Raw genomic sequence first — 26,753 nt, forward strand, 5'->3', positions numbered from 1 at the left:
CTCTTTTGATTTCCTTATTTTCTAAACTTTCAAATATTTGGTTTCTTTTGCTAGATCTTAGGTTTTTGCATCATTTGGCATCAAAACTTTGATTTAGGGGTTTAAGATAATTATTTTCTTTAATAATTATTGAAAAAAAAAGATAAATTTTTAAAAACAAGTTTTCTAATTTTGGAAATTTGCATCCATGAAAACATCACAAAAGAGTAGAAGGTTATGGTCAATTAATAGTAAAGACTCGAAGGTTGTAGTCAAACAATATTCAAGATTCAAGAATTATTTTTTTAACAACATAAAATGTTACTAGTTTAAGTGTTTAACTTTGTTTATAACTCTTATTATTAAAAGAGTATTATATTTAATTAAAAATATATTGTAAATAAATTTCCTTAATTATGGTTAGCCAAATTGTTGATATCTATTGTATGGGTTCTGCAGGCATTTGCGGAACATATCCAAAATTCTTGTGTCGCATTTTTGGATTAGATTTTAGGCGAATTCATTCATGTTAAGCTAGAAATATCCTTGTCCAATGGCTTCTAAAATTCATCCACTCATGCGATGTCTACATATTTCTTTCTCTATCTCTTGTAGGACATAGCCTAACTTCCTTGGGGTTTAGAATTTTTCTGATTGAATTGAGTTAATTTAAGTGAATTTTTTGAATCAAGTTGAATAATATTATTCTAGTTAAATTTAAAACATGTCAAATTAAAACTTATTCACAATATAAATAAATTTTAAGGTAGAGCACATAAATTTATTTAAAGTGAAATAATTGAAAACTAATATACTTTAGTATAATAAACTTAGTTTTGTAATTTACTTGTTGGTTTTGTAATTTACTTGTTTAAGGCCGTTCATTTATAATTTAAATAAATTTTAACATTTTTATAGATTTTTTTTTTGTATTTTTAAGGATCATATTATTTATTTTTAAAATTGTAAGGGACCAAAAGATAAATATACGAATTTGTTTTCAGCATTGTAAAAATTCAACTTGAATTCGGAATACCCAAATCATTTATTAAGTTAAATTAAAAAACTGAATAACTCAATTCAATTCAATAAGTTAAATTTTTTTTTGGAATGAAATCGAACCTACTTTTAGCGACGCGTACTCACTGTCTTCATCCGCAATTTGGGTAGGTAGCTTATCTTCAGCAAGATATTTAATAATAGGCGTTATCCAAGCTCTTTCCCCATGGTGAATCCCTATGGATGAAATGACTGAAATTTACTGAGAAAATATGTCAACAATTGCAATAACTAAAAATCCAGTTTTGCATGGAAGACGACACACCTTGGCATATGACATAACCATATTTGGGAGTTGATTGCAATTCAGGTATCGTTGCACAAAGGAACAGATAGCCGATATTCTTTCCAGCACTTCTTGGTATTGAAATGATTCAAAACTTGTTGACCCAGTCTATAGCAATTCAGGATTTGGTTGTTTTGCAATTTTCAAATTGCTGTCAGAGTGGGTTCCTGATGAATTAGTGGGTGCCAATGAAAAACTAATTTGTGAGCCTATTACATGGTCTATCAGTTAAAAGTGATAAAAAGAAAAGACTCTTTTTTCCTTCTTTCTGTAGCTGTGGTTGTTCTCTATTTTCTCTGCACTTGGAAGAATTGATTTTTATATATTAAGAAGGAAAATAAACATTTCTCCTATTCACTTTTCTCACTTTTCTTTCCTACCAGCCTTCCACTTTTTCACTCCCTCCTTTCATCTCACTAATTTTCCACCCAACCAAGTACACACTTACTGCATTTCTAATGTTTATCTCCTGCAACATGTACAGCCAATGCATTTGCCATTTATATGATATTACTTTCTAGGAGAGAGTAGAGCTCAAATTGGAGTTGGCAAAGCTGGTGTGTATATTGCAATGATTGTTGGTGAGATTTTAGATTTCTGACGTTTGAGATAAATGCAGACGGTCTACAGCAGACTTTTCCGATTCCAATAAACTTTGATTGAGCCAAAAAAAAAAAAAATCGTGGGTGGAACATTAATCAAACATGAATAATAATAATTGTATCAAATAATAATAATAATGATAACAATAATAATAGTACCAACAGTACGTGCATTTTGAAACCATTACATGAGACTATGATGTGCAGACTCTTTAGCCCATGTTCAACACGTTTAAACACAAGTATGGAGATATAATCTCTCAAATACATGCAAAACTTAGAAAAAAAAAATTAAAAATGAACATATCTATGTTAGACTTACTGGTACCCATCACTCACCTCTAAATCTAGATAAGATAGAGGTGAAGGGAATTCATATACAATTTTGTACAATTTAACTTATTCGCTCTAAAAAGGAACCGTGATGCCTAAATTTTCCAAAAGGGCACACCCAGCAGTCATTTCAACTATACATTCTACTCATGTATATGTAGAAATTTATTACCTTCAGCTCTTCTTGGCATTCATGAGGTTCCGCACAGTCATCACAAGCTGTTGCCGTTCACCTTCTACCTCTGCGAATTTGAGGCTTATATCTGAATATCGTTCTTGCATATCTTTCAATTCATTTTCCATGGATTTGTTTCGCTCCTTTAAGGAAGTTAGTTCAGCCATCAGTTCATCATGGTTACCACCATCACTGCTGTTTATAAGAAATCAATAGAAGTAAATTCGTTACCCTACTCTTTGGTTTCTACAACAATCTTCTACCTATATATTGATCCATGTCTTACCTTTTCACGAAGGGCACTGCATATCCATTTTCTTTCGATATGCATGCTTTCACATTTGATGTAACCTCCTTAGTGTCTTTAAATACCTGCAACTTTTTAAGAAAAAATTATGCCAAAGAAAGAAATACAAATGTATGTAATAAAACAATATCATCAGTTGTTATTTGTTAATGCCATGAGGAATGTGGAAACTTGAAACCTCTTGATGCATCACTTTAGTCATGATAAATAAATATACAGGGCTTCCCTTAAAATGAAGGGTTTTTCTTTTCCTTCTTATTAATCATGGAATGATGGTTCTCACCTTTTGAAGTTGGTAACTGCAGAAACCAGTGTTGTACTCATTGAGTTTGTTTTCTAACTCATCAATTTTCTTCTGAAGATCCTTTTCCTTTTCCAAAAAGACATTTGTGGATGTTTCCAAAGCAGCTTCCTTCAACTTTATTTGTCCCTGACATGAGAAGTAAAAAAGATAATCACTGTGAATACAAAATTTCCATTTTCAGAATCCCATTAGTAAGGAAAAAACAAACAAAAAGGGCAATTTTGACAGCTTGATACTGACTAATATTTTCGGTACTAGAAAACATATGCTGTAATTGTAAACCATTTTCAGCAAACAGATTCAAAGGCAAACTTGAATTTATATTGGATGTTTAAATTTACCTCAAGCAACTTTATTGTCTCCCTCAGGCTTGCGACCTCTTTAAGACTGTGAGGAACCACGGCAGATTTATTGTTTCTTAATGGTGTTCTTGTTCCATCAGAAACAACTCCTCTTCTATTGCTCTCTTTCAACTTCTTTTCCATTCCAGTAAATGCATCTTCCTTCTTCTTAAGGTCAGTCTTTAATTGAACTACTTGCTTCCTGAGTTTTTCTTTCTCTATTTCATCCTCAAACACAGAATGTTTCAATTTATCGCACTGAGCTTTGAGAGTGTCCAGCTCTGATAGTAAGGATTCAATTGATGCATCTTTCTCTTCCTTCAAATGCCTCATTCTCTGCAACTCCTCCTCTGACTTAGTTGCTTCCTTTTTCATCAAAGCAATCGCACTCACTAGATTATTTCTTTCTAAATTTCCACTTTGCATCTGCTCTTCAGTTCCTTGGACAAGTGCTTTTGTATGTTCCAACTCAAGTTTCAAGCTTTCCATCTGCTCAGCTTGTTCACATAGGCATTTCTTTTCGGTAGTCAGCTTGTCAATCTCAGCTTTTAGCCTACTGATCTCCTTAGAAAAAGCCCCACTAACTTCTTCCACATGCTTCTTTTGGTGTTCAAGCTGCTTAGATTTGTCATCAATTTCCTCCAACATCTGCTCTATCTGATTTGATTTTAACTTTACTAGATTGGAAAGGTCACAGAGTTTCGCTTCATAATCCTCAGTAACTGATTGGAGCTCTTCCTTAGCTTTCTTGAGCAGTTCTTCCAGCTGATTTCTCTGCAAGCGGAGTTCATTAGCTTCAACTAGAGCATTTGTAGCCACCTTCTCATTTGCATCAAATGTTGAGGCCATCTGCATGGAGAGTTTTTTAAATTCCTCTTGTAGCTTTTCAGCTGTATTTGCATTCTTCAATCTTGTCATTTGTAAGGCTTCCTCAGCTCTAATAGCTCTTTGCTCCTGCTCAACTTTGTTTTGTGTGACAGATCCTAGATCCCTTTCAAACACTTTTGCCTGTTTTTCTAACTCCTCCTCCAAGCTTCTGATGTGGGTTTCGAGTTCATTTATAGTCGCCAAAGAGCCGGAGAATTCTTTTGATTGCTTGCTGAGTTCCCTTTGCAAGCATTCAATTTGGTTCTCGAGTTCATTTATAGTAGCGGAAGAAGATGGGCACTCATACTGTATCTTCAGTTGTTCTCGCAGCCGGGTTTGCTCTAATTTGTATGAGATGTCATGATTTTCCTGCTTCAGTATTTCATAGTCAAGTGCCAGCTGCTCCATTTGTGCCTCGAGCTCATCTTTATCTCTCTTGTAGATCTCCAACTCACTGTTGAGATCCATGACCTTCTGCTCCAGGAGAGAGGTTTCCTTGGTGCCTCTGTGTTCTTTAACAAGATGTTCCGATGCCCTCTTATATCCATTCTCATCTCTGTCACTTCTTGAGATGGTGCCTCTCAATTCTTTAGCACTGCCATGGGACCCTGATTTGTTGGGAGTGTTGGGCATCTCCATGTTCTTTGCATCCAACATTTCTTCTAGGTCTTGTACAGCAAGGATTAACTCAGCATTTGATTCCTGTGTCTTCTGCAGTTGTAACCGAAGATTGGAATTCAGGTCCTTCTCATATTTCAGCTCTTCTCTGATTTCTTGAACCAGAACCCAGGGATCCCCATTCTGAAACTGCAGCCTGTTGTTTAGTTTTGCATCATTCTTTTGCTTCTGAAAGGCCTTCAGTCTATTACATTCTAATTTGAGTGCATCTCTTTCTTCTTTCAAAGTAACAACTTCCCGTGAGAGATCCTGCCCCCTTTTGCTCTCCTTTACAATTTGCTTCCTCAGAGTCTGCAATTCCATATCTGACACATCCACTTGCCTGGACAAAGCATTGATCTCATTCTTGAGCTTTTCAATCTCACTATCTGAACCATGTTGGCAATTTTCTCGTGGAAAGTTGTCCTGGGAACTGTTGGAGTCTTCAGTACTCATTCCGTGATCAGAACCTGCCGACCACTCATTCTTTACATTGTCATCCTTCATTCCAAGTTCTCGTGGAGTATCAAGTTCAGAGCTACTATTAGAACTTGAAATGGTAATATCAGATCCATCAGATCCTTTATGATTTCCACGCAATTCAACATTGTGGGTGGTTTTGCTGAAAGATGCATCCTGTCAGAGACATTCACAAACAAATAAGTAAAACATGCAAATCCATTTTCCATCAAGTTTTCTATATTAAGCAAATATAAAGAGACGAAAAAGTTAAGAGAAGAAGAAATAGTCTGGAAAACAGCAATAAGAAAGCCCAAAATGAACGCTTTTTCACTTATGAATAGGATGGAAGCCTTACTTCAATGAGATCCTTCTTAATGCTATCATCTTCATAACCATTGCTCAAGTGGGCCTTCAAGCTCCTCTCTTGCAATTTAAAACTTGCATCTTCAGTTTCTTCCACCTCTCTGACAACGTCAAGCTCACAAATAAACACTTCTAGATTCCAGAAACAACCTCCAATAACCACAAGAATTCAATTAAAAAAAAAAAAAGTGGCAAGTCTGTACCTTTGATCAGCATTTTCATGCAACCTCTGTATTGAGACCTGGTCAATACCAATGGCTTGAATTCAATTTTCAACATCAAAATTGAATAAAAATATGAGACAGAATGTATAGAGTGGGATTGAGTATACTAACATGCAAAATTGCTTTAGAGTTTGAATTCTTTAATGGAAGAGAAACGGTGAAAGTTCTATTTGCCTCAGCATAAACAGCAAAATCAACTGAAACTTCCCCCACCGAACCTCCTTTTCCCACACCCTAAAACGAACATATATACGTTACTTGCATCATAATATATAAAAAGAAATTTAAAAAAAAAAACTCAAAATTTTCATCAAAATATATATATATCTTACTGTTGATAAAATAAAATGATAGATTCTTTCATTGATCTTTCCAGTTTTTGGCTCCCTAACAAATTTAACGGTCTCGTAAAGTGGATTCTCCCATCGACAGTTTCCGTCCTGAACCGTCGCCTTTTCTAATGTTTTTATCGGTTTTCCCCCATCGTCAGGAATTACTGATATCATCAATGCTTGCAATTTTGACTCTGCCAACTAAATTACGCAGAAAATGGTTAATATTTCAACATTTCTTAAATTGTTCAGTCTCATTACAAATAGTAATAAATAAATAAAGTAATTACTGATAATTAAAAGCTTTTGAGAAAAGAATTTAACCAAGCAAAATAGTTCAAGCAGCTTCAAAGGAAGTTGTTTTTGAGCGACGAGGCTAACAAAGAAAGATATAAGTAAACAGCATTACGAATTTCCGAAAAAGAAAGAAGAATGTGAAAGAACGAGAGAGTACTTGAGTAGCATGGAACTGCAACTTGAAGACAGCTTTGATCCTGTCCTTGTCGCTCCTCCATCTCACCGACTTAAACATCTCCTCCGAAAAACCCGCAGGAAATCCAGGAATGCGACCGGAGCTCTGGAAATTATCGCTGAAAACTCGCCATTCGCTCGCTCGATCCCGATGCCGGAGGTTCAATCGAAATGCAACCACGCGCGGGAAAGCAAAGCCTATGGCGTCAATCTTCACGTGGATTTCGAGTAAACAGGAGCGAGCTGGTTCAATACGAGTGCAAAACCGAGTGAAGAACTCAGAAACAAGGAAGCATTGAAAGAGAGGAGATCTAAAGATTAAAGAAGAGCTTTTTCTCTTCGCCTCCCTGCTTTCTATTTGTAAGTTGCAACAGTCTCTGCTGGAAAGCGATTGCACATATTTAAAAATATCAATAAATAACAAATTTCAAATTTTGAAGGAGAAGCTTCTTCTTCCTCATTAATTAATTAGTAAAGTAAATACGTCTTCAATCTGCAGCTAAATTATCTATTTTCAATTAAATTATTGAATTACAAAATAAATAAATAAATAAACACAAATCAATAACCATAAAAATATTTTAAAATTGTTTTATAGATTATAACAATAAAAACTAAAATTCTTATTAACCAATTTACTCTAATTTTGATAAAACTCTAACGATAATGTAATTAGCGTAATTTAAACTTAAATTACACTTAAAAAGATAATCACTATACATTATGTGGAATTTATTATTATGACATCCCATCAATTTTTATTAATTTTCTAAACGAAATCCAACTACTTATTAATATATTTCACAATTGGAATTTTAATGGATTGAAGACTTTAATATTGTATTTGTTTGGAGGAACCAAATATTGAATCCTTTATGTAAAAATATATATGCAGTCAGGTAGCGCCGCCGACCACCGTAGGCCGTAGCTATATATATATATGTACTCACGTACCTGCCGTTTGGTTGATTTATTTGTTAGGTGGGGGAGGCTGAAATAAGACAAAATGGTCCTTATTTATTTGTTGCCCAAAAAACTGGTCTTATTTAAGAACCACTCCGGGTGTTTTGGTAAATTACATAATTGATTATTCAATTTTCAAACTTTTTCATCTTAATTACCTAACTTTAATAAATTTTTATTTTGATAGCTCATTTTATTTTATTTTTTAGAATTAATTTTATTTTTTTAGTAAGAGGGAAAACCTAGGTTTATAGGGGAAAACTGAGGCTTTTACATAGAAAAATCATTTATCTTTTAAGTTCTTTTATTTTTTTCCTTTTTAGAATTAGTTTTAGTTGTTTTTCCAATAACAGAGAAAATTTTGGTTTTATAAGAAACTTCATTTTATATTTTAATTTTCTTTAATTTTTTTCATATTCTAGAATTAATTTTAAACTTTTTCCTCTTAAAAGAAAGAAACTTGAAATTTTACAGAAATTACATGAGTTTTACAGGAAATTACATGAGTTTTTATAGGAAAAATTTAGATTTTTACAAGAAAAATATTTTATCTTTTTCCCTCATTTAAAATTAATTTTAGATTTTTACTAGTAACAAATGAAAAACATAGGTCCCATCTCCGTATTTGAATAACTTAATTCATTGTAAAAAACCAAATTTTTTCTCTTTTAAAAAAATAAAATTAATTTTAAAAGAAAATAATTTACAAAATAAAAATTTATTAAATTTGTGTGATTGAAATAAGTATACAATAATACTAAATTACTAGCAACGGACTAAAATAAAGATTTATTAAAATTGAGTAACTGAAATGAGTATGCAACAACAATAAATTACTAATAGGTGACCAAAAGGAGAATAATTTTTTTTTATAGCAGTTCTTAAAACGAAAATAGCTGTTGAACATGGTGACTAAAATAAAAAAATTTATTTTTGAAACTCAAAATGAGAATTTGCAAAAGTTTAATGATGGATTGTTATAGTAAATTATTTGTGGAAGATGAATTTAAAATTTTAAAAACAATCAAGATTGTCATACAATTGGTAGCTTAGACGAGAATTAAATTTCCTTGGAAAATTGAGAGATGAGTTTAAAGAGAGACAAGCAACCCTCCATGGCAGGAACAAATTAATACCCATAAATATTCTAAAATAAATTGGGTTTCTTTGAGTTGTTGACAGCAATAAACTTATTTTAATTCGATAATTAAAAAAAATTAAAGGAAAAGTTTTAGGTAGAAAATGAACTAAATGTATGGTGTAAGGTGGTAGTGGTACGTGGTGGAGAGTTGGGAGGTGAAGAAGGTTAATAGCTGAGAATCAAAGTAAACCAAACATATACAATGTGTTGTTTGGTAGGGTTGCTTTTGGTGTATATATATATTCTTTACTTGGCTTTAAAGCTGGTCATGCTCATGTGTTGGCTAACTGTGAGTTTCATGTATAAGCCTACTCTGCCTACACCTTTGTAAAGAAAACGAAAACTCCTTCAATAAAAGGCATGTGCTTTGAAGATTAAAGTTTGCTGGGATGGACGGACCAGACTCTGCCTACCCATTCCCCCCTCCACTCTATATGGCTTCACAACAACCGCCAACCTAATTGCTTGCGGCCTCAGCTTCACCATTAGCTCTCCGTTTCGTCGTTCAATGAAAATTATCATTGCCCCTTTTACTGACCCAAAGACACGTGCTAGGACCATGCGACTACTGTGTTTAGACAAACATAATCAAGTATTGTTGATGAGTGGGCAATTGGATAAGTTGTAATCTAAGGTGTCAGTGAGGCCCACGATCGCCTAGTGATTTCTAGGGTCCATGACTTTCACTGCAAAGGGCCACCACACTTTTTTAATGTAAGTTTAGATGAGGTGAGGATTTATATTGAAGGCAAAGAATGTCGTCCCAACTTTCTTGAGTTGGTTTTAAAGAGGGACCGGCGGGGCTTAATCCATTGGTTTTACCATGAGTTACATTGATGAAATAATGGCAACGAAAGCATCCAACCTTTTTGAGGCTTATAATTAAGCTATAATTAATGGTATCTCATTAGGGACATTACTACCTTTTTGGTTTCAATAACCCTAAAACTAATTATCAATCAAATCAAAGATGAGGGGGGGAATTTAAAACCCAAAGCCAGTAAAGAGATGACAACTCCAACAAAGGACTGAATGATGAAGCTTGTGAAGTAAGGTAAATAGCAAAGAGAGAAAAGTGGGGTACTCCTTTTTTGTCATGTGAAACAGTGCTGTTCTTCTAATTTACTGTTTTCTTCGAAAAGAATTGTGTAATTATTTGGACGATCTGACAACTTGAGAAGTTACAGATAATAAAGCTGCTTATTGGTGTTCCTCAATTTTATATTTGTAACTTAATTCATTTTAATATTCAATCCTCTGTTGCAAATTACGCTTTGTAGCCTACATCTTGGATTTCTTTTTCCTTTTTATTCACGTGAACGCAGTTTCCTTTTTTCTTTTTTCTTTTTTTGTTGTTGTTGTTTTTCACTTTCACTTTTTTTTTTTTTCCTTTTAACATACTAATCATATTATAGCGTCGCCAAAAATAAAGCTGAAAGAGTCATAAGAAGAAAATCAAAAGATGAAAAAGAAACTAATTAAAAACTAAGAGAGGGGATAGGGGTAAAATCATGAAGAGAATAAGTGCGCACACATGAGGGGAACAGAAGGTGGTCACCTCAAGTGAAAGGGTGTCGATTGGGTCATCTGTTTAGACTTAAAAAATCTGTCTAAAAAGTAAAAGGATTTGAATAAAATTATAGATTTGAAAAATAAGTTTAGACAAAAAATAATATAAGCTTTCTAAATAGGTTAGGCTTCATGTGGGATTTTTTGCTCAAGCCTGGCCCCACCTAAATTAGCTTAAATTTTCTTTGTTTTTGTCATTTTGTTGTTATTTTGCCGTTATTTCACTATCATATTGTTATTATTTTGATGTTATTGTTTAGATATTGTATAATTTTATTTTATTTATTATTTTTATTATTATTTTAAAGGCATTTGCTTACCAAGTTGCAACTTATCTAAGTATAAAATTTTTTTAATGTATTTTTAATTTGTTGGAAAATCTATTTTAATGATTTTAGTGTATTTGATATATTATATTTTAATATATATATATAAATCTAAAACAATTAATCTGAACGGGTGAGGTCAAACTCAAATTTAGCATTTTTAATTTGGGCTAAACTTGGATTGAATTTAAGCTCATTTTTTGGACTAAATTGAGTTTGAACCTAGAAAATAAGTTTGCATTAACTCAACCCTAATCTGACTCATGATCAGATCTAATCTCAAACATCATCCATCCAAATAAACATTTCCTTTTATCTTTTTGGGGTCATCATCATCGTGTAGAAGTGGGTTTCTAACTAGGAAAACGAGTAGAGAGGTGAGAATACAATGCAAAGACGTGGTTTGCGAGTGCCAAGAGTTGTGTATTTGAAGGGGAACTCACATGTATGGTTGATTTTTTTTTTTTAAAGTAACATGTATGCTTAATTTAGTCTAAAATAATTTATATATTTATATAAATTAAAGAGTTAGTATTTACCCAGGAACATTCATAGTATTCCACCATAGATGCTAAGGACCAACATCCCTTCACAAGGAGTTTGAGCTCATATCTTGGATTATTTAAACATTTGGATCAACTAGCATACTATAGGTAGTCCATAGGGCATAATCTTTTAGACTATGAAGTTCAAAACTTTGAGGGTTTATAATCTTTGAGCTAGTACACACCGACAAGCCCAATAACTAAAGGCCTAATTTTTTTTTAAAAGAATGGATAGGCAGCTTCAACTGATTTTTTCCAGGTTCCAACTTTGAAAAAATGATAACCCACTTCCATGGATAATTGCAACCCTTGAATCACTTTGATCAGTCAGAGGACAATTAAATAAAGGATTTCATAATTATTATATAGAGATCCTTTTTTCTCAACAGGTACTTAATGAGAAGTCAAAAAAGAGCCCCATTGAAACACGTTTTGGCAGGCATCCCACTCGCATTTCAAAGTTGCATGCTTGAAGTAAATAAAAGAAATATAGTTATCATACTAAATTAAAGCTATAATAATTAAAACGATATAACATTTTAAATAATAAATATATTATTATATGTAAACAACAATAATTCATTTGAAAGTTGTGAGATGTAAGGCCGTTTAAACGGTTAATTAATTTAAATTAAATTTAATTGAATTTTAATCATTTAACTATTAACTGAACTAAAATATTTCAACCAAAATTTATATGTTTTATTTTATTTTTTGTTAAAACAAGTATAAAATATATAAAAATAAATTAATAATATTTATTTAACTGAATTAGTTGAATTAGTAAAAGCCTAATACATATAATATATAATATTATTTATTAAGTTTGATACTAAATTAACTGATAATTGAAATTTTAAAAATCTTTAACCGACTTCTAACCAATTAACTGAATTAAATTTATTTAACCAATTAATTTAATTTTAACTAAAATTTGAACACCCTAATAGGATGTACCTCACCTAGTCCCTCCGTACCATTTGAATATTAAAACCAAAAATCTCCAACACAACGCTTTGAGCTTTGAGCCAACTTCAAAATAAACAAAAGAAGTAATTAAGATTTGTTAATATTTAAAAATCGATCTGTATTCGTCACACATAAAGTAGCAATTTGTCTTTATAGATGGTTGAAAAATGCACACTAACACTTGATAAAGACATCGGATCCTTGACCGTTAAACATATGACGTCCCTCAACCCTAAAAAGTAGTGCTAAAATACTATAAAACCATACAAATAGTATTAATAAATAATAATTAAAGAGTTGAATTCTATACAGCACGTCAACATGATGATGTTGGGTTTCGGATGCGGAGACGAAACCCTAATTTTCTTTTATAAAAAGAAATCATTTATTGGTTTTAATAGCCTTATAGGGCTTGCATTGGCAGCCATTTATCAACAGCCATTGGATGCTGCCGGCCGAAGCAATTATAAGCTAGCCGGCTCCACACATCACCACTGCTCCCTTTCCCATGTCTATATATAACGAAGTATAAAATTGGGTTGATCATTAAGGTATATATAGATATGAGGCAAGCAGGGACATACTCGGGCATACTGTCGGGCGGGATATCGGGGAAAACAGGGCCTCATTTGTTGCCGTTGGCAAGGATCAAGAAGATAATGAAAAAGTCAGGGGAGGATGTTAAGATGATTTCCGGGGAGTCTCCGATAGTGTTCTCTAAGGCCTGCGAACTGTTCATCAAGGAGCTGACGCAAAGGTCGTGGATGGTTACCATGCAAGGCAAGAGGAGGACGCTTAATAAAGAGGATGTTGCGTCGGCTGTTATGGCTACGGACCTGTTTGATTTTCTTGTCAATTTGGTTTCTGAATCTGGTCATTCTGGGGAAGCTCCTCCTCCTTTGGAACTGGATACCTTCACGTCTTCATAGCTATGGCTTTTATCTTCTTTATACAAATATGTAATAACAAGTGAAGTCCCCAAAGTAATTCTAAATCATTAATACATACTAGATTTATGTTACAGCAATGATAAAGTTAACTGTTTATCTTTGATGGTATTTTGGGTTCAAATCAAAAAGAAAAAATAAATACACCATAAAAATATAACATAATTAGTATATTAGAGAATATTTTTATAATTTTATAATTAATTAAATGTCTAATGGACTCATTACAAAAACCAAAAAACATTTATCAACTAAACTATCATCGCTTCATCTCCCTTGTATAAATCAAAGTAAAAAATTAACCACTCGGACTTGCATTTATGGGTTAATAACTAGAAAGGTGCATTTATTATAGGTATTTGATCAAATTAGTCTCACTATTATTAAATGGATCAATTTAATTTTTATACTAAATTGCAATAAATTTAACATTTATTGATTCAAAAATATCATTTATAGTTTAGCAGAGTTAATATTTTAAAGTTTTAACGGTTCTGTAAATAAAATATTTTATTTGGAATTGAATTGTAATCAATTTGGACTTGTTTGATCCTTTTGAATAGTATAAAGATTAAATTGACTCGCTTAATAATAAATAGACTAATTTGATCTAGTCCCTATAATATAGGGACCTCCTAGGAAATTTGACCAGCATTTATGTCTAATGTCAAGTATTGAATCTATTGATTACATTTGTGATGTTTTTTTCTTTTCTTTCTCTATCGTTAAGATTTTTTTAAGTGTTTAGTTATTATTATTATTTGAGTAGCCAGCACGCACTATTCACCGTCATCATAGACGGGGCAAAGCGAAGAATATAATTGTACAGGGACTGAAATATTAAAAAATTTGTTATAAAGAAGACTTTTAAATTTCAAACTTTACCCATATTTTGTTTTAATTTATTTTAAGTATTAAATATGTTTGGAATGTATTAAATATTGTAATGATTTTATTTTATTTTTTTCCTTTATTTGATTGATTGAAAAGTTAAATGGATAAAATTAAGCTAATAATATTTAACAGGGTTTTAACTAAAAGTGTTATCAATTTTATTGTATCAAATTATAAATTAAATCTTTTAAGGGATCAAAATAAAATTAATTTTTTTGGGTACAATGATAATTTAAACTTAAACTATTTCTAAAATATGTGGCCAATAAATCGCAACTTAAGGATACCAAAAAATAATTTACCTTATTACAAAAAGTATGGTATTTCAAGAAATTTTTAAAAATTAGGAGGGCTAAACATAAAAATAATCCTTATTCTGAATAGAAGGCTAACCGTGGAAGATATATTTAATTAAATATTAAGCATTTTATGTTGAATGTAATTTTATATAGAAAAATATTTGGGATATTGCAAATTGATTTTTAAATTTCACAAGCAAAATTAAGGTTCATAAGTCTCTTATAGAAGTATAGTAAAATATTATAATAAAAAGAAAAAAAAGAAGAAGTACGTGTCAATTTTTAAAATATTTGATATATATCAATGTATTAAATACTCACCTTTATTATAATACATATTTTATGGGTTTTAAAGTTGGGATATTCTAAAATTTTAATATTTGACTAAATGGGTTGGAACATGATGGCCTTAGGATGATTTTTTCTAGGGTTAGATTACATTCCAGCCACGTTTAATCATAATATTAATATATATTTTGTATTTGTTTAACATATAAATCTAAAATTTTGTAAATATTTAAAAAATATATTTTTAATTTATTAAAAATTTACATAAACAATTTAATAATTTTAATGCTTATATTATAATATTATATATTACTATAAATTTAAAATTCATATATTATAAATTAAATAATATAATTATTATAAATTGAGAAAATTATTAATGCAAGAAGACGTATATTTAAATACTTACTTAAGGATTTGAAAAAATTATAAATAATTTTATGTATTGTATATATTTTAAAATCTCAATTTTTGAATCTAACCTTTTAAACTTTTCAAGTTCATTTTTTATCCTAAAATATTCATTCAAGCTCTCTCAAATTTTAATTTTAAATCAACCTTCAATTTTAATGCATGCTAATATGTGCCTAGGGCCATTTAGAATTTATTTCCAAAATTTTGTGGGCCTACCTCAAGCAACCCAACTACGAACCCCAGGTCCCTTAATAGACATTTAGCTTCACTATCAAATTCAAAGCACAGTCAAAGTCTCAAAAGAGGAATGCAGGAGCAGAAAATGTACTAACAATTAGAAACGACAAAATTGATAATAATCTATCCTATCCTTCAAAAAAGGAAATTGATAATCTAAAATCTACACATAATCATGTTATATATATATATATATATGTAACCTACTCCGAAACCAGACACATAAGTTAAAACTCATTGCTAAACAACTTTGATCATGACATTAGGCCGATAAGCAACAGAACACTACTGTTTCGGTAATCCCACCAGGGATCAACAACTCCTTGCTTTCTACTCGATATGTCGGTGGCAGCTGCTGCGCCATGTTTTCCTTTCCCAGTTTCTTGCTTGCCTCCACCGCCACCATGTTTCTCCTCTTCCCACCAATTCCATCTGTTTTCTTCTCGATCCTTCTCATTATAACATACTCTTCGGGTATGAAAACATCCATTACAGCCACTGTATTTGGAAGCTTACAGTGGACGGAGATTATGGTAAAGATCTGAGAGACTTGTTCTATTTATGGGAAAAGTGAGAGAGGGGATACCATGGGCGTTGGTCCCATGTATTTGCTTAAACTACCTGCTTTTTTTTCCCTTTTTCAGGTTCTGAGGCTTTGGGCTTCCAAGGTGCAATTGTTTTGAAAAACGTTTTTAGGCTCTTAAGGCTAGGCAAAACTAAAGTGTGAAGTGAAAGAGGGACAGATAATGTCATGTGTTGGCATTACGGGACACGTGAGGTGGAACCAAACCAATATTGGTTTTTGTTCTTAATTGTCATATTTTTATTTTTTAAATTTTTGTTAATATAATGGTGAATTAAGAATAGTGAAGGAGATTAATTCAATCACATTTAAACATCTATTTTAAAGGGTGTTATTCTCTAATCACGGGGCACGTACTAGATCCCTTAGCGGTTCCACTTCAACTCTTTGCAAGACATTATTCTTTGTCTGGGTTTACCTGCCCACGATATTTTGCCCAAAGATGACGGTGTTAGGGTAGGACAACCGACCATATCATAACAATGACCACATTTAATTTTTAATTTATCTTTACATTACACGATTCGTTATATGATGCTATAAGAAAAGAAACAACTCTCTATAAAAATTTGAGTATATCAAAAACAAAAATCTTCTTTTTTGAATTTCATCTTCACCCTTTTCGCAACCATATTTTTTGAAAAACGGGATTAACTTGATTTTGAAAACAAAAATAAATATAGGAATCACCATCAATCTTTTTTGATGAGGTGTGATCGGATCACCTCGTAAAAGTGATTATTTTTAATAAATGGCTTGATTTATTTAAACAACAATTTTGGCCCACGAAATTCAAAAAGACGGGTTCGGGAGTCAGTTACGCACGAAGAAGGATTAGCACCCTCGTACCTCCCAAAATTGGTACGTAGTTGATTAATTAGTGTCTTATTGTCGAAAATTGAGAACTTTGAAGAAAAATACGATCCATCGTTAAATTATTACTTAATTGAATTTTTTTTGAGAAAAAGAATGTATTTCACGTTAACTGAGGAAAAAGATTATATCCCGTAAGTTAGGACACAATGTCGTAAATCCCCGATACGCTAATAAACGCCGAAAATTTTATTTATTTTGAAAGATGTTCGATTATCTCGATTTTAGAAAGAAATCATATTACGTAAGTTAGAACACTATCTTTTCATAATTCCCAAGATCATTTAAAAATTTATGCTTTAAAAATATTCGTTTATTCGGATTTATCGAGAAAATCGAAACCCCGTAAGTTAGGAAACAACTTTTTGAATCCCGAATTACGAAAAATTACTTATTTAAAATAATGAAATTTTATGTATCGAGCAAGGATAAATGCAACATGAATTTGTAGAGGTAACGACATAAAATGTTTGATAAAATGTAAAGGATAGTAATCACGGTACTAATTTGCATAATAGAATAATAATGAATGCGATAACATGAATAACAATATAAGAGCAAAAATAAAAAAGAGTAAATAATAATAAAATAATAAAACCAGCCAATTATATGAAATAAAATAAAATGAAAAGTAAATGAACAAATAAAACTAGAATTTAATTAAAAAATTAATAGTAATTATTAATGGGTAAAGAAAGAAATATTAGGTAAAGTAGTTTTAAAAATAATACTAATAATAATAATAACAATAATACAAATAATAAATAATCTAAAGTTTGAAATTATTTAAAAGGATATAAATAAAATAAATGATAAAATGATGATAACAAGAATAATGATATAAAAATAAAAATAAAATAAAAAATACATGTGCTAAAAAATAATAATATTAAATTATTTGATATAATAATAACATATAGGTAAATACATAAAGAAAGAAAATATAATAATAATAGTAATAATACAATAGTAATAATAATAATAACAAAAATAGTAATAATACAATAGTAATAATAATAATAACAAAAATAGTAATAATAATAGTAATAGTAATAATAACGAAAATAGTAGTAATAATAGTAATAAAAATAATAGTAATAGTAATAATAATGGTAATAAAAATAATAACAATAATAATAATTGAAATATTAGATTAATTAATTTAATAATAAGATAACAAAAATAACCAAAAAAGGACTAAATTGAACTTAAAACAGAAGTTCGAGGCAAATCTGAAAAATAAATGAAAGGAAATGGACCAATTTGAACGCGCGAATAACAAGAGGGTCAACATGGAATTTTCCCTTCCCCTCCAAAACGCACAGCATCAAGAAAGACCAATTTGGAATCGAAATAAATTATGGGGTAAAAATTAAAAATAAGAAAAACTTGATTACAGAATAATAAAAAAGCGTAAGGGCCAAAAGTGCAATTAGCCCTTCCGTTAAAAAACACGCGGATCCTAGCTTGGAGCGGGTCAGATCGGGTCAGGTAAGAGTAAAAGGACATCGTTTTGGTGCCTAAAAAGCCTACCCAAAATGGCGTCGTTTTGGAGGTCTATTTAAGGCCAATTTTTTTTTTAAAAAAATCACTTTTAACACTTTTCAGAAAAAAAATTTCCCTCCCCCTTTTGTTTTCTCTGAAGAAGCCCTAGGGCAAGAGATAGCTCCAGCGGACAACCGTCGTGCCGATCGTCGATGCCAGCGCCACCGTACACGGCAGTCGAGAAGTCGAAAAGTCTTTTTTAAGGCGAATTCAAAAGGTAAATTTCTCTTCACCCCTTTTTTATGTTTTTGATAAATATGTTTATAATAAATTCGGAAAAAAAGAAGAAAAAATAAATAAATAAATATAATATACCCTTAATCGCTTTTGAACCTTCTTTTTTTCTCTTGATGCTTGCTGTTTTCTCTTTTGTTTCAGTTTTATGAACGTTTGAAATGCTATTTCTTTGTATTTCATGTGTGTCCCCAGAAAAAAAAGATACAAAGATTTTAGGGCTTATATAGCTGTTTACAAAATATTAAATGTATTTGTGTATCCTTGCTTGTCATTTCTGTTTTAATTCTTGCAAGCGCAAGTGTGCGGTGGCAACAGTGGCAGTGAAGTAGGTGGTGTTGCAAACGGGTCAGAGGGCAGTTGGTAGAAGGTCAGACATAGGGGCGGGGGCTAGCTAGGATTTTTTTTTCTGAATATTATTAAGGTTATGGGCTAAGGTTTTTTTTTGCATTTTGGGCCATATTGGGCTATTTGGGAGTGGTTCTGTATGGGTTTAGTTTGGGCTAATGGTTTTGGGTTAGGTTTTAGGGTCTTATAGGCCTAGGCCAAAATTGGGCTATACAACCCTCTTATCCTTTCTTCACTTCTTTCCATTTTCCCATTGCCGACTCTTTGTTTTGTATAAGCAAACTGAATCTCATCTTTTTCACCTTCTCCTCTTTGGATGCATTTTTACCTCTAGTGCAATATGTTTAGAGTCACTTTTTATCTCAATTGCACCGTTGCAATCTCTTTGGATTGCTAGGTTCAGTGCAGTGAAATTTTTTACCAATGCACTGATGGAGTTTTTTCGACTGAAATTTTAAACTTTAATGGAGTAAACGCAGGTCCAAATGAAGGGTAATCTTCATTTTACTCCTTCCACTTTTTAACTCTATTACTATAATATTTTTTAGCATGAATATAATTAAATTATTATTTAATATTAATATTTTAATGGATTCAAATATAGTGTTTTTATTCCTGAAAATAATATTTAGCATTGTTATAAAAATTTGCTTACTGTAAAAATAATTTATCATTAAATATAATAAATAAATTTAGATGATTATAAAATATTTATAAAAATATGGTGATACGTATTATTTTATTAATTAAAATTACAATTTCACATATTTTTAATAATTTTATAAAATAAAATATTTAAAAACTTCTATTGTATAAGTTTTAGTGTAATGCTTATTTTACTTCCTCACATTACCGTTACAATATTGTTTGAATCCAAACACACACCCCAATATTGTTTTTAACCTCATCAGAAGTAAACGTACTGTCTGTCCAACTAAGATTATCTGATATCAATAAAGGATTCTTAGGTGGTAGACATTGAGAAAATTAAATAATTAATTTGAGACTAAAGTAGTTAAGCTCAAGGGTTGATAGGGTATTCGCAAGATAAAAATCTTAATTTTTAGTCATTTTATAATTTATAAAATTTTAAATTAGTATATAGTAAAATTGCACTTTGACATTATAAAATGATAAAAATTTAATTTAATCTTTTAAAAATTATAAAGATATTGACTATTAAAAAAATGACAAAATTACATTCTTACTATAGTAAAAGTTTGCAACTTAATTCCATCCTCCTAAAAGGGTTTTCTAATTTCATCCTTAGTTAAGCTTGGTGGAATTAACAAACATCCAAGCATTTCGCAAAAAGATTGGTGAAGTGATAAGTGTATTGTAATTGGTCGTAAGATAGCAAGTGCTGGGCAAATCGACATTCATAATAATATGGATTAATTCAGTTTTCATCTTATTACAAGATTTATTTAATGGTTAGCCGGCCTGGCAGCCTTTGTTACAAGTTGGGTAATAAAAGCGTATTTTCTTACCAGAATGGACCGTAAGAAGCAGTCTAAAACGTGTGATTCTTCTAAGTGTATTGTAGTTGGGTTAGTGGGTTTTTTACTAATATAGTATAAACAAAATACTTAAATGGTATAAGGCAAAAACTAATGACGAAAATGGTATGGCCAGGGTGGTGCCGCCTATGGCAGTGACGTGACCACCCTGGAAACTGACAAAAATAGTAAAAAAAATAGAAACTGTAGAAAACTGAAAAAATAAAAAAGCTGAAGGGCACTGGTGGTGGGCCTGCCACAGGCGGCACGTGGAGAAGACCTCTCATGCACGAGCGTTTTGGTTTTTTCTGTGTTTGGGACCATATATTATGGTCTCCTACCTCATTTTGGGAAGAAAGAAGGAGAAGAAGAAAAGAAAGAAGAAAAGAAGAAAAGAAAAGAAGAATTATTATTATTGTTGATTGATTTTGATTTAATCTAGATTTAATTTATAAATTTATTTTTTGCAAGGTGTTATTTGGTTAAAAGAGATATTAAGGTATGTATGTGTTTATTTTATATTTTCATTCATTCCTAATTTATTTTTAATTTTATTAAAATAAAAAAGCCTATGTATTTTATGTGTAAAGAACGTTTTATTATTATTATTTTATGTAATTTATTTGTTAAGTGTGTTTGAAGTTGATTATATATATTTTATAAATTTTTTTGGCATGTTATATTCTGATTATTTTTATTTTTTATTTTTTATGTGATGGGGTTTTATACTATTTTACAAAATAGTATAAAAATAAAATATTAAAAAATATCTTAATGAAAAAATAAAATACGAAAAGAAATAAAATATGAAAAAATAATTTTTTTGGAAAAAGTGGTGCTATGGGTTTTTTTAAATAATATAAAAATAAAATACGAATATAGTATATTTAAAAAAATCTGAAAATTTTAAAATACAAACAAATGGACAAAATTAGGGTTATTTACTAAATTAATATAAAAATACTAAAATAATACATTTGAAACATTATGTACTAAAATAATATAAAAAATAAAATATGAAAATAGTATATTTTAAAAATAAAATCCAAAAATTTTAAAAATACAAACAAAGGGTCAAAATCAAGGTTATTTTCTAAATTAATATAAAAAACTAAAATAATACATTTGAAACATTATGTACTAAAATAATATAAAAATAAAATACGAAAATAGTATATTTTAAAAAATAAAATTCAAAATTTTAAAAATAAGAACAAATGGCCAAAATCAGGGTTATTTACTAAATTAATATAAAAACACTAAAATAATATATTTGAAACATTATGTACTAAAATAATATAAAAAATAAAATATGAAAATAGTATATTTTAAAAATAAGATTCAAAATTTTAAAATTTTAAAAATACGAAAATTTTTATTTCCCAATGAATTTAATTAATTACATATTATAATATATTTTAAAATAATATTGAACAACTTATCATGTGTTTTTAATTATTATTGCATCACTCAAATTATTATTAAATAAAAATTAAATTAAATTAAAATATATTGAACTACATGTCGAGTGTATTAAATATATTATATTTTAAACCAAAATATTTTACTTATTAAATATTTTAAATTATAATAAAAATATTTGTATTTGAGTTGGATATATTTATTTTTTAATGTAGTATAGAAAAATATGTTGTCGAAAAAATTGTTTGCTATTTTTTTGTAATTAAAAGCAATATATAAAATTTAGCTATTCTAATAAATATTTAAAATCCATCAAACATAAAAATTAATAACCGAAATTTATTTTGAAAATGCAAGCATCGCAATGGCTTCATTGATCAATAAGGATCTTCCTCACATATGTGACACAGTTAATAATATGGTAAAATATTGTTATTTGTTAATCACGGGTTCCATTAAAAAATGATATACGTAATTTAAGTAAATAAATATGTTATTATAACTATTTTCTGTAATTTAACACTGTCAGGACTCGTACCGTGTATTAAGGGGCTGGATGAATGGTTTAGGATATTACCCGATGCACGATTGATGCCCTACTTGGAGCTAGCTGGATCCGGGTCAGCAGTATTGACCCAGACGTTCGATTTGCGGTACGATTTAATATTCGCATTGGCCGAGCGCTGGCACCCAGAGACCCACACTTTTCATTTGTCGTGTGTGGAGTTCACTGTCACTCTGGAGGATGTTGCATTGCACTTTGAGCTCCCAATCGACGGGAATGCCGTCACGGGCATAAGTACGATAGCTGAGCCGGCTGCACTTTGTTATAGCCTACTAGGAGCCTCGCCCGATGATGATGAGTCCAATTTTTCAGAGTTGAAATTTACATGGCTGAAAGTAAATTTTGAGCATTTATCAGCTAATGCCACTGAAGAAGAGTTGATGTGCGCAGCTCTAGCGTACATTATGCATATTATAGGGGGTGTACTGATGCCCAATTCGAATAACAACAAGGTTCATCTCCAGTATTTACCTCTATTAGCTGATTCGTGTAGTGTTTGTTCGTATAGTTGGGGTTTCGCAATTCTGGCTATGTTGTATCGTGAGCTTTGTCAGACGACAAAGCCTGATGCCGTAGATATAGACGGATGCCTTGTATTGCTGCAATCACAGGCTCTTTATCGGATGCCATTCTTGGCATCGGTTAGTCACCAACCATACATATTTCCACTAGTTAACAGGTGATAAAACTTAACTTGTTATTAATTGATAATTTCTTTATAATGATACTATTCTAACGAAACTATATTTACTTGAAAATTATTTTCATAGATGGAGTATTTATCCGGGTATCGGGAGGTCGTACACTGTCTTGATATATCGTCTGATGATTGAACAACATGCCGGGGAAAGGGTAAGCTATTCAAATATTCGTGACATGTAATTACTTTGTATATCTTACACGAACCATGTTAAATTTTAGCCATGGTATTAATCGTGCAGTTTATATGGATGCCATATCGTAGAATAGAAATTGCGGCTATTATACCCTCGTCTGCTTACGTTCATTCTCAATTGTGGTACACTAATGCACCAATTATCAGTTTCAATATAGTTCAGTGGTACCACAGGGATCGAGTACTACGATAGTTTGGTTGCATCCAGTATATACTGGATCCGCCAATGCAGGTGGGGAAGGTTCACGGCATCAATAAGAGAGGGAAACATGGAATGCATTGAGGGGTTGTGCACCGAAAATTGTTGGTGTGGGGTAATCGAATGGGTCGAAGACATCAGATGGATATGTCTTCTGATTCACAACCATCGTTATAGTACATACAATGGTACTCTAGTATGGGGAAGTCATATTTACTTGGTGGGCAGTCGACTGTAGTCCCCTCGTACGTGCATCGACATGAGGTATACGAGTCAGTGGAGAGCCTGATCCACAGCCAGATCCCGAGTCCAAGTCTGAGCGATTTCATTCTCATTCGGCTGATACTTCTTATCTCCAGATTTTCTGGTTCATGACTATTTCCCGAGCTCGTCAAGGGGTGGATAGCATTACGGGTTTGATATCTTTGGGTTGTATCCATCGTAGCACAGCACTTCTCCCGGCCCATATCCACCGCAGTATAGCACTACCCCCAGCCCGTATCCACCGCAATACTCTACTCTCCTTGGGTTGTATCCACCGCAGCATAGCACTCCTTCTAGCTCAAGTTCATTGATTCCATTCGAGCCATATGATCTTTCTTTCATGTATCAGACACCCTCACCTGCGATTAAAGAGGAAGTTGGTGGTCGCAATCACCCACAACTTGAACGTCGACCTCCACAGAAATATACCTCGAGGACGGCACCATCGAATAATCAATTTTAGGTGTTTCTTGAGTTTTGATATTAAAAAGTTTATATTTTTTAGTATATATTTAATTAGATTAATTAGAACTTTGAAAAGTGGAAAAAAATTTGACCATAACGTAAATTAGATTAATTTGGACATTTTGAACATTAAAACACTAAAACTTGTAACAAACTTAGTCTTGTAATATAAATTAAATACATTACAACATTAATCTAATTGGAACAAACTTTGCAATATAATTTCTTTATATAAATTAAATACATTACAACATAAACTCAATTCCTACCCGATCGTGACGATTGGCGAACATGATAGTTTCGCTATAGGCATTTACTTCAATTATGACCAGGTAACCTGCATAATCCACAACACGACCTCTCGAATTTCTCCATAATGTCCATTTCATTACGGATTCTAGATGATTACGGACGACCTTTCAGATTCCTGCGTAGCCCTCTGTCTGGGACAAGCTCGAAAGTCATCGGAGGCACCTCCCATGTAAACAGGTCAGGCTGGACGGGGAACTCATTTTCCTACACACGTAACGTACACTCGAGTGTGTACACATCATCAAAAAATTGTTCAATATTAAGGTTCACTTTAGCACACGCTGCCACGATATGTGCACATGGATAATGAAGTGTTTGGAACCTTCTACAATCACACCGTTTTCGAAGATCAACTCTATAGGACCTAGGTGGTATGCCAGGTCGATGACCACTGCTCTCCGTAATAGGAAACATTTCAAGGCGTCGTGAATATATTTCTACATTCATCAATATAGCCGTCCGACAGTTTCCAACAATTACATCCCTGACATCTTTGACAAACACGTGTCTCGCCTCCATTTGGTTGACTTGTTGTTGACTCATTCTTGGCATCAAGGTAGCCAACTTGTAGAATCTAGCCGAGAAGACAAATGAAATCGGAAGATGTTATATTTTCAACAACACAACGTTGACCCCCTCCACTAAGTTTGTGGTCATCTGACCATAACGAAAACCCTCGTCAAAACTTTGAGACCATTGCCACGACTCCATAGTACCCAGCCACTGTCGGAAAGATGTATTTGTTTGACCCTCCATGTCACTCTAAAGTCAAGCCATTCTTTGGCGAAAAATGTGTGGCTCTAGCTCGTGCGCTGTATATGTATTAGGAAAAGATAAGTTACAGTACTGCCTTAAAACATTAAAACTTATATTTAGAAGCTAAGGTAATCATTTACCCATTTTCACAACCTGTCTCTTCCAGTCTGCATTCTTATAATCTCGATGGAAGTTAGCCGCGATATGTCCGATGCAGTAAACAGATCTCCATGGTACACCGAAACACCTAATGGCAGCAATTAATCATTTTCCTTTATCGGAGATGATGCAAATATTATCGTTGCTAATTTCATACCTCCGCAGGTCAGTAAGGAATAATTTCCATGATTCCAAGTTCTCTTTATTTACGATGGCAAATGCTATCGAGATCACGTTCCTGTTGCCGTCTTGAGGAACCGCAAGAAGTAAGATCTGTGTATATTTTCCATATAGACAGGTCACATCCACTTGTACAAAAGGTTTGCAGTGGGGAAATGCGCGCACATATGGATCAAACGTCTAGAAAATTCGATAGAAAATTATTTTTCCCGGCTGTAGTTGATCATCTGGGCTGTAATAAGATATTGTCTGTAACTCAATAACAGTCCCCAGTACGTACTCCCGCATAATGGCTATCCATTCCTGTAGCTCGTTATACAACGCATTGAAATCCCCATACAATTGCTCCATTGCCATCTGCTTAGCTATCCACGCCTTTCGATATGATACTCGATACTGAAATCGTGCTTGCATTTTGGCTATCAGTACCGAAACTTTAATGGTCGATATGTCCTTCACCATTGGCATGATATACGTACAGTGTAACACCCCAAACCCGAGACCATCGCCGGTGTCGGACACGAGGGGTTAACGAGACAAATCCTCTTAAAGTACCGACCAATTTGGCATTTCTGGACAGGCTGGAAAACTGCGTCACCGTCGCCTTAAAAATCATATCTCGAGTTTCAAAACTTGGAAACTGGTTTTGTAAATTTTCCCTGAATTTAGACTCATATACCCATCCATGGATTTATTTTTAGAATTTTTGGTTGGGCCAATTGGTACAGTTTATTAGTTAAAGTCACCCATGTTACAGGGATCGACTGCTCTGACCTTCGCGCGTTACAACTTGAATATCTCTCTGTAAAGGGCTTTAATACTGGTGTCGTTTGTTTCTAATGAAACTAGACTCAAAATGGAATCTGTAAATATAAGGCATGACTCCTAATTCTTTCTGGATAATTTATGGTAAATTTTCAAAGTCGCGACAGGGGACCCAGAAACCGTTCTGGCCCTGTCTCACGAGAACTTTAATATTTCTCAGTATACTGCTCATATGGTCGTTTCGTTTCGTCCATATAAAAATAGATTCATCAAGGTTAAGTTCCATAATTTACTCACTATTTAATTCTACTTCTACTATTTTTAGTGATTTTTCA

The 26,753-nt window shown here is 32.0% G+C and overlaps 2 protein-coding genes across 6 annotated transcripts; one reads left to right on the forward strand and one right to left on the reverse strand.

Moving 5' to 3' along the window:
* Window positions 1-1,012: 1,012 nt before the first annotated feature.
* On the reverse strand, window positions 1,013-7,262 carry LOC108467590 (uncharacterized). 5 transcript variants are annotated; one of them, XR_008269452.1, is made up of 10 exons: window positions 6,746-7,253; window positions 6,292-6,492; window positions 6,071-6,193; window positions 5,939-5,976; window positions 5,728-5,836; window positions 3,387-5,546; window positions 3,025-3,171; window positions 2,721-2,806; window positions 1,304-2,626; window positions 1,013-1,230 (listed from the first exon to the last, which is right to left on the reverse strand). XR_008269452.1 is itself a non-coding variant. In XM_017768282.2 (9 exons), the coding sequence occupies exons 1-9, from the start codon at window positions 6,821-6,823 to the stop codon at window positions 2,434-2,436; spliced, it is 3,138 nt and encodes a 1,045-aa protein (XP_017623771.1). In that variant the 5' UTR covers window positions 6,824-7,262; the 3' UTR covers window positions 1,013-2,433. The 5 variants fall into 5 exon arrangements, 2 of the variants coding, with proteins under 2 accessions (XP_017623771.1, XP_017623773.1); XR_008269450.1 differs by having other exon boundaries at window positions 1,013-1,215; window positions 1,304-2,629; XR_008269451.1 differs by having other exon boundaries at window positions 1,304-2,629.
* Window positions 7,263-12,680: 5,418 nt separating this feature from the next.
* Window positions 12,681-13,333, forward strand: LOC108468297 (nuclear transcription factor Y subunit C-4-like). Its single transcript, XM_017769186.2, has one exon. The coding sequence runs from the start codon at window positions 12,839-12,841 to the stop codon at window positions 13,202-13,204; it is 366 nt and encodes a 121-aa protein (XP_017624675.1). The 5' UTR covers window positions 12,681-12,838; the 3' UTR covers window positions 13,205-13,333.
* Window positions 13,334-26,753: the final 13,420 nt, after the last annotated feature.

This window comes from Gossypium arboreum, chromosome 8, assembly GCF_025698485.1.
Source record: "Gossypium arboreum isolate Shixiya-1 chromosome 8, ASM2569848v2, whole genome shotgun sequence".
Taxonomy (NCBI): Eukaryota; Viridiplantae; Streptophyta; class Magnoliopsida; order Malvales; family Malvaceae; genus Gossypium; species Gossypium arboreum.

Coding starts and splice junctions, on each gene's coding strand:
- LOC108468297 (XM_017769186.2), top strand. CDS start 12,839: ATGAGGCAAGCAGGGACATACTCGGGCATACTGTCGGGCGGGATATCG.
- LOC108467590 (XM_017768282.2), bottom strand. CDS start 6,823: ATGTTTAAGTCGGTGAGATGGAGGAGCGACAAGGACAGGATCAAAGCT. Junction 5,977..6,070: donor ACTCTAAAGCAATTTTGCAT/GTTAGTATACTC, acceptor GGTATTGACCAG/GTCTCAATACAGAGGTTGCA. Junction 5,837..5,938: donor CATGAAAATGCTGATCAAAG/GTACAGACTTGC, acceptor TGACGTTGTCAG/AGAGGTGGAAGAAACTGAAG.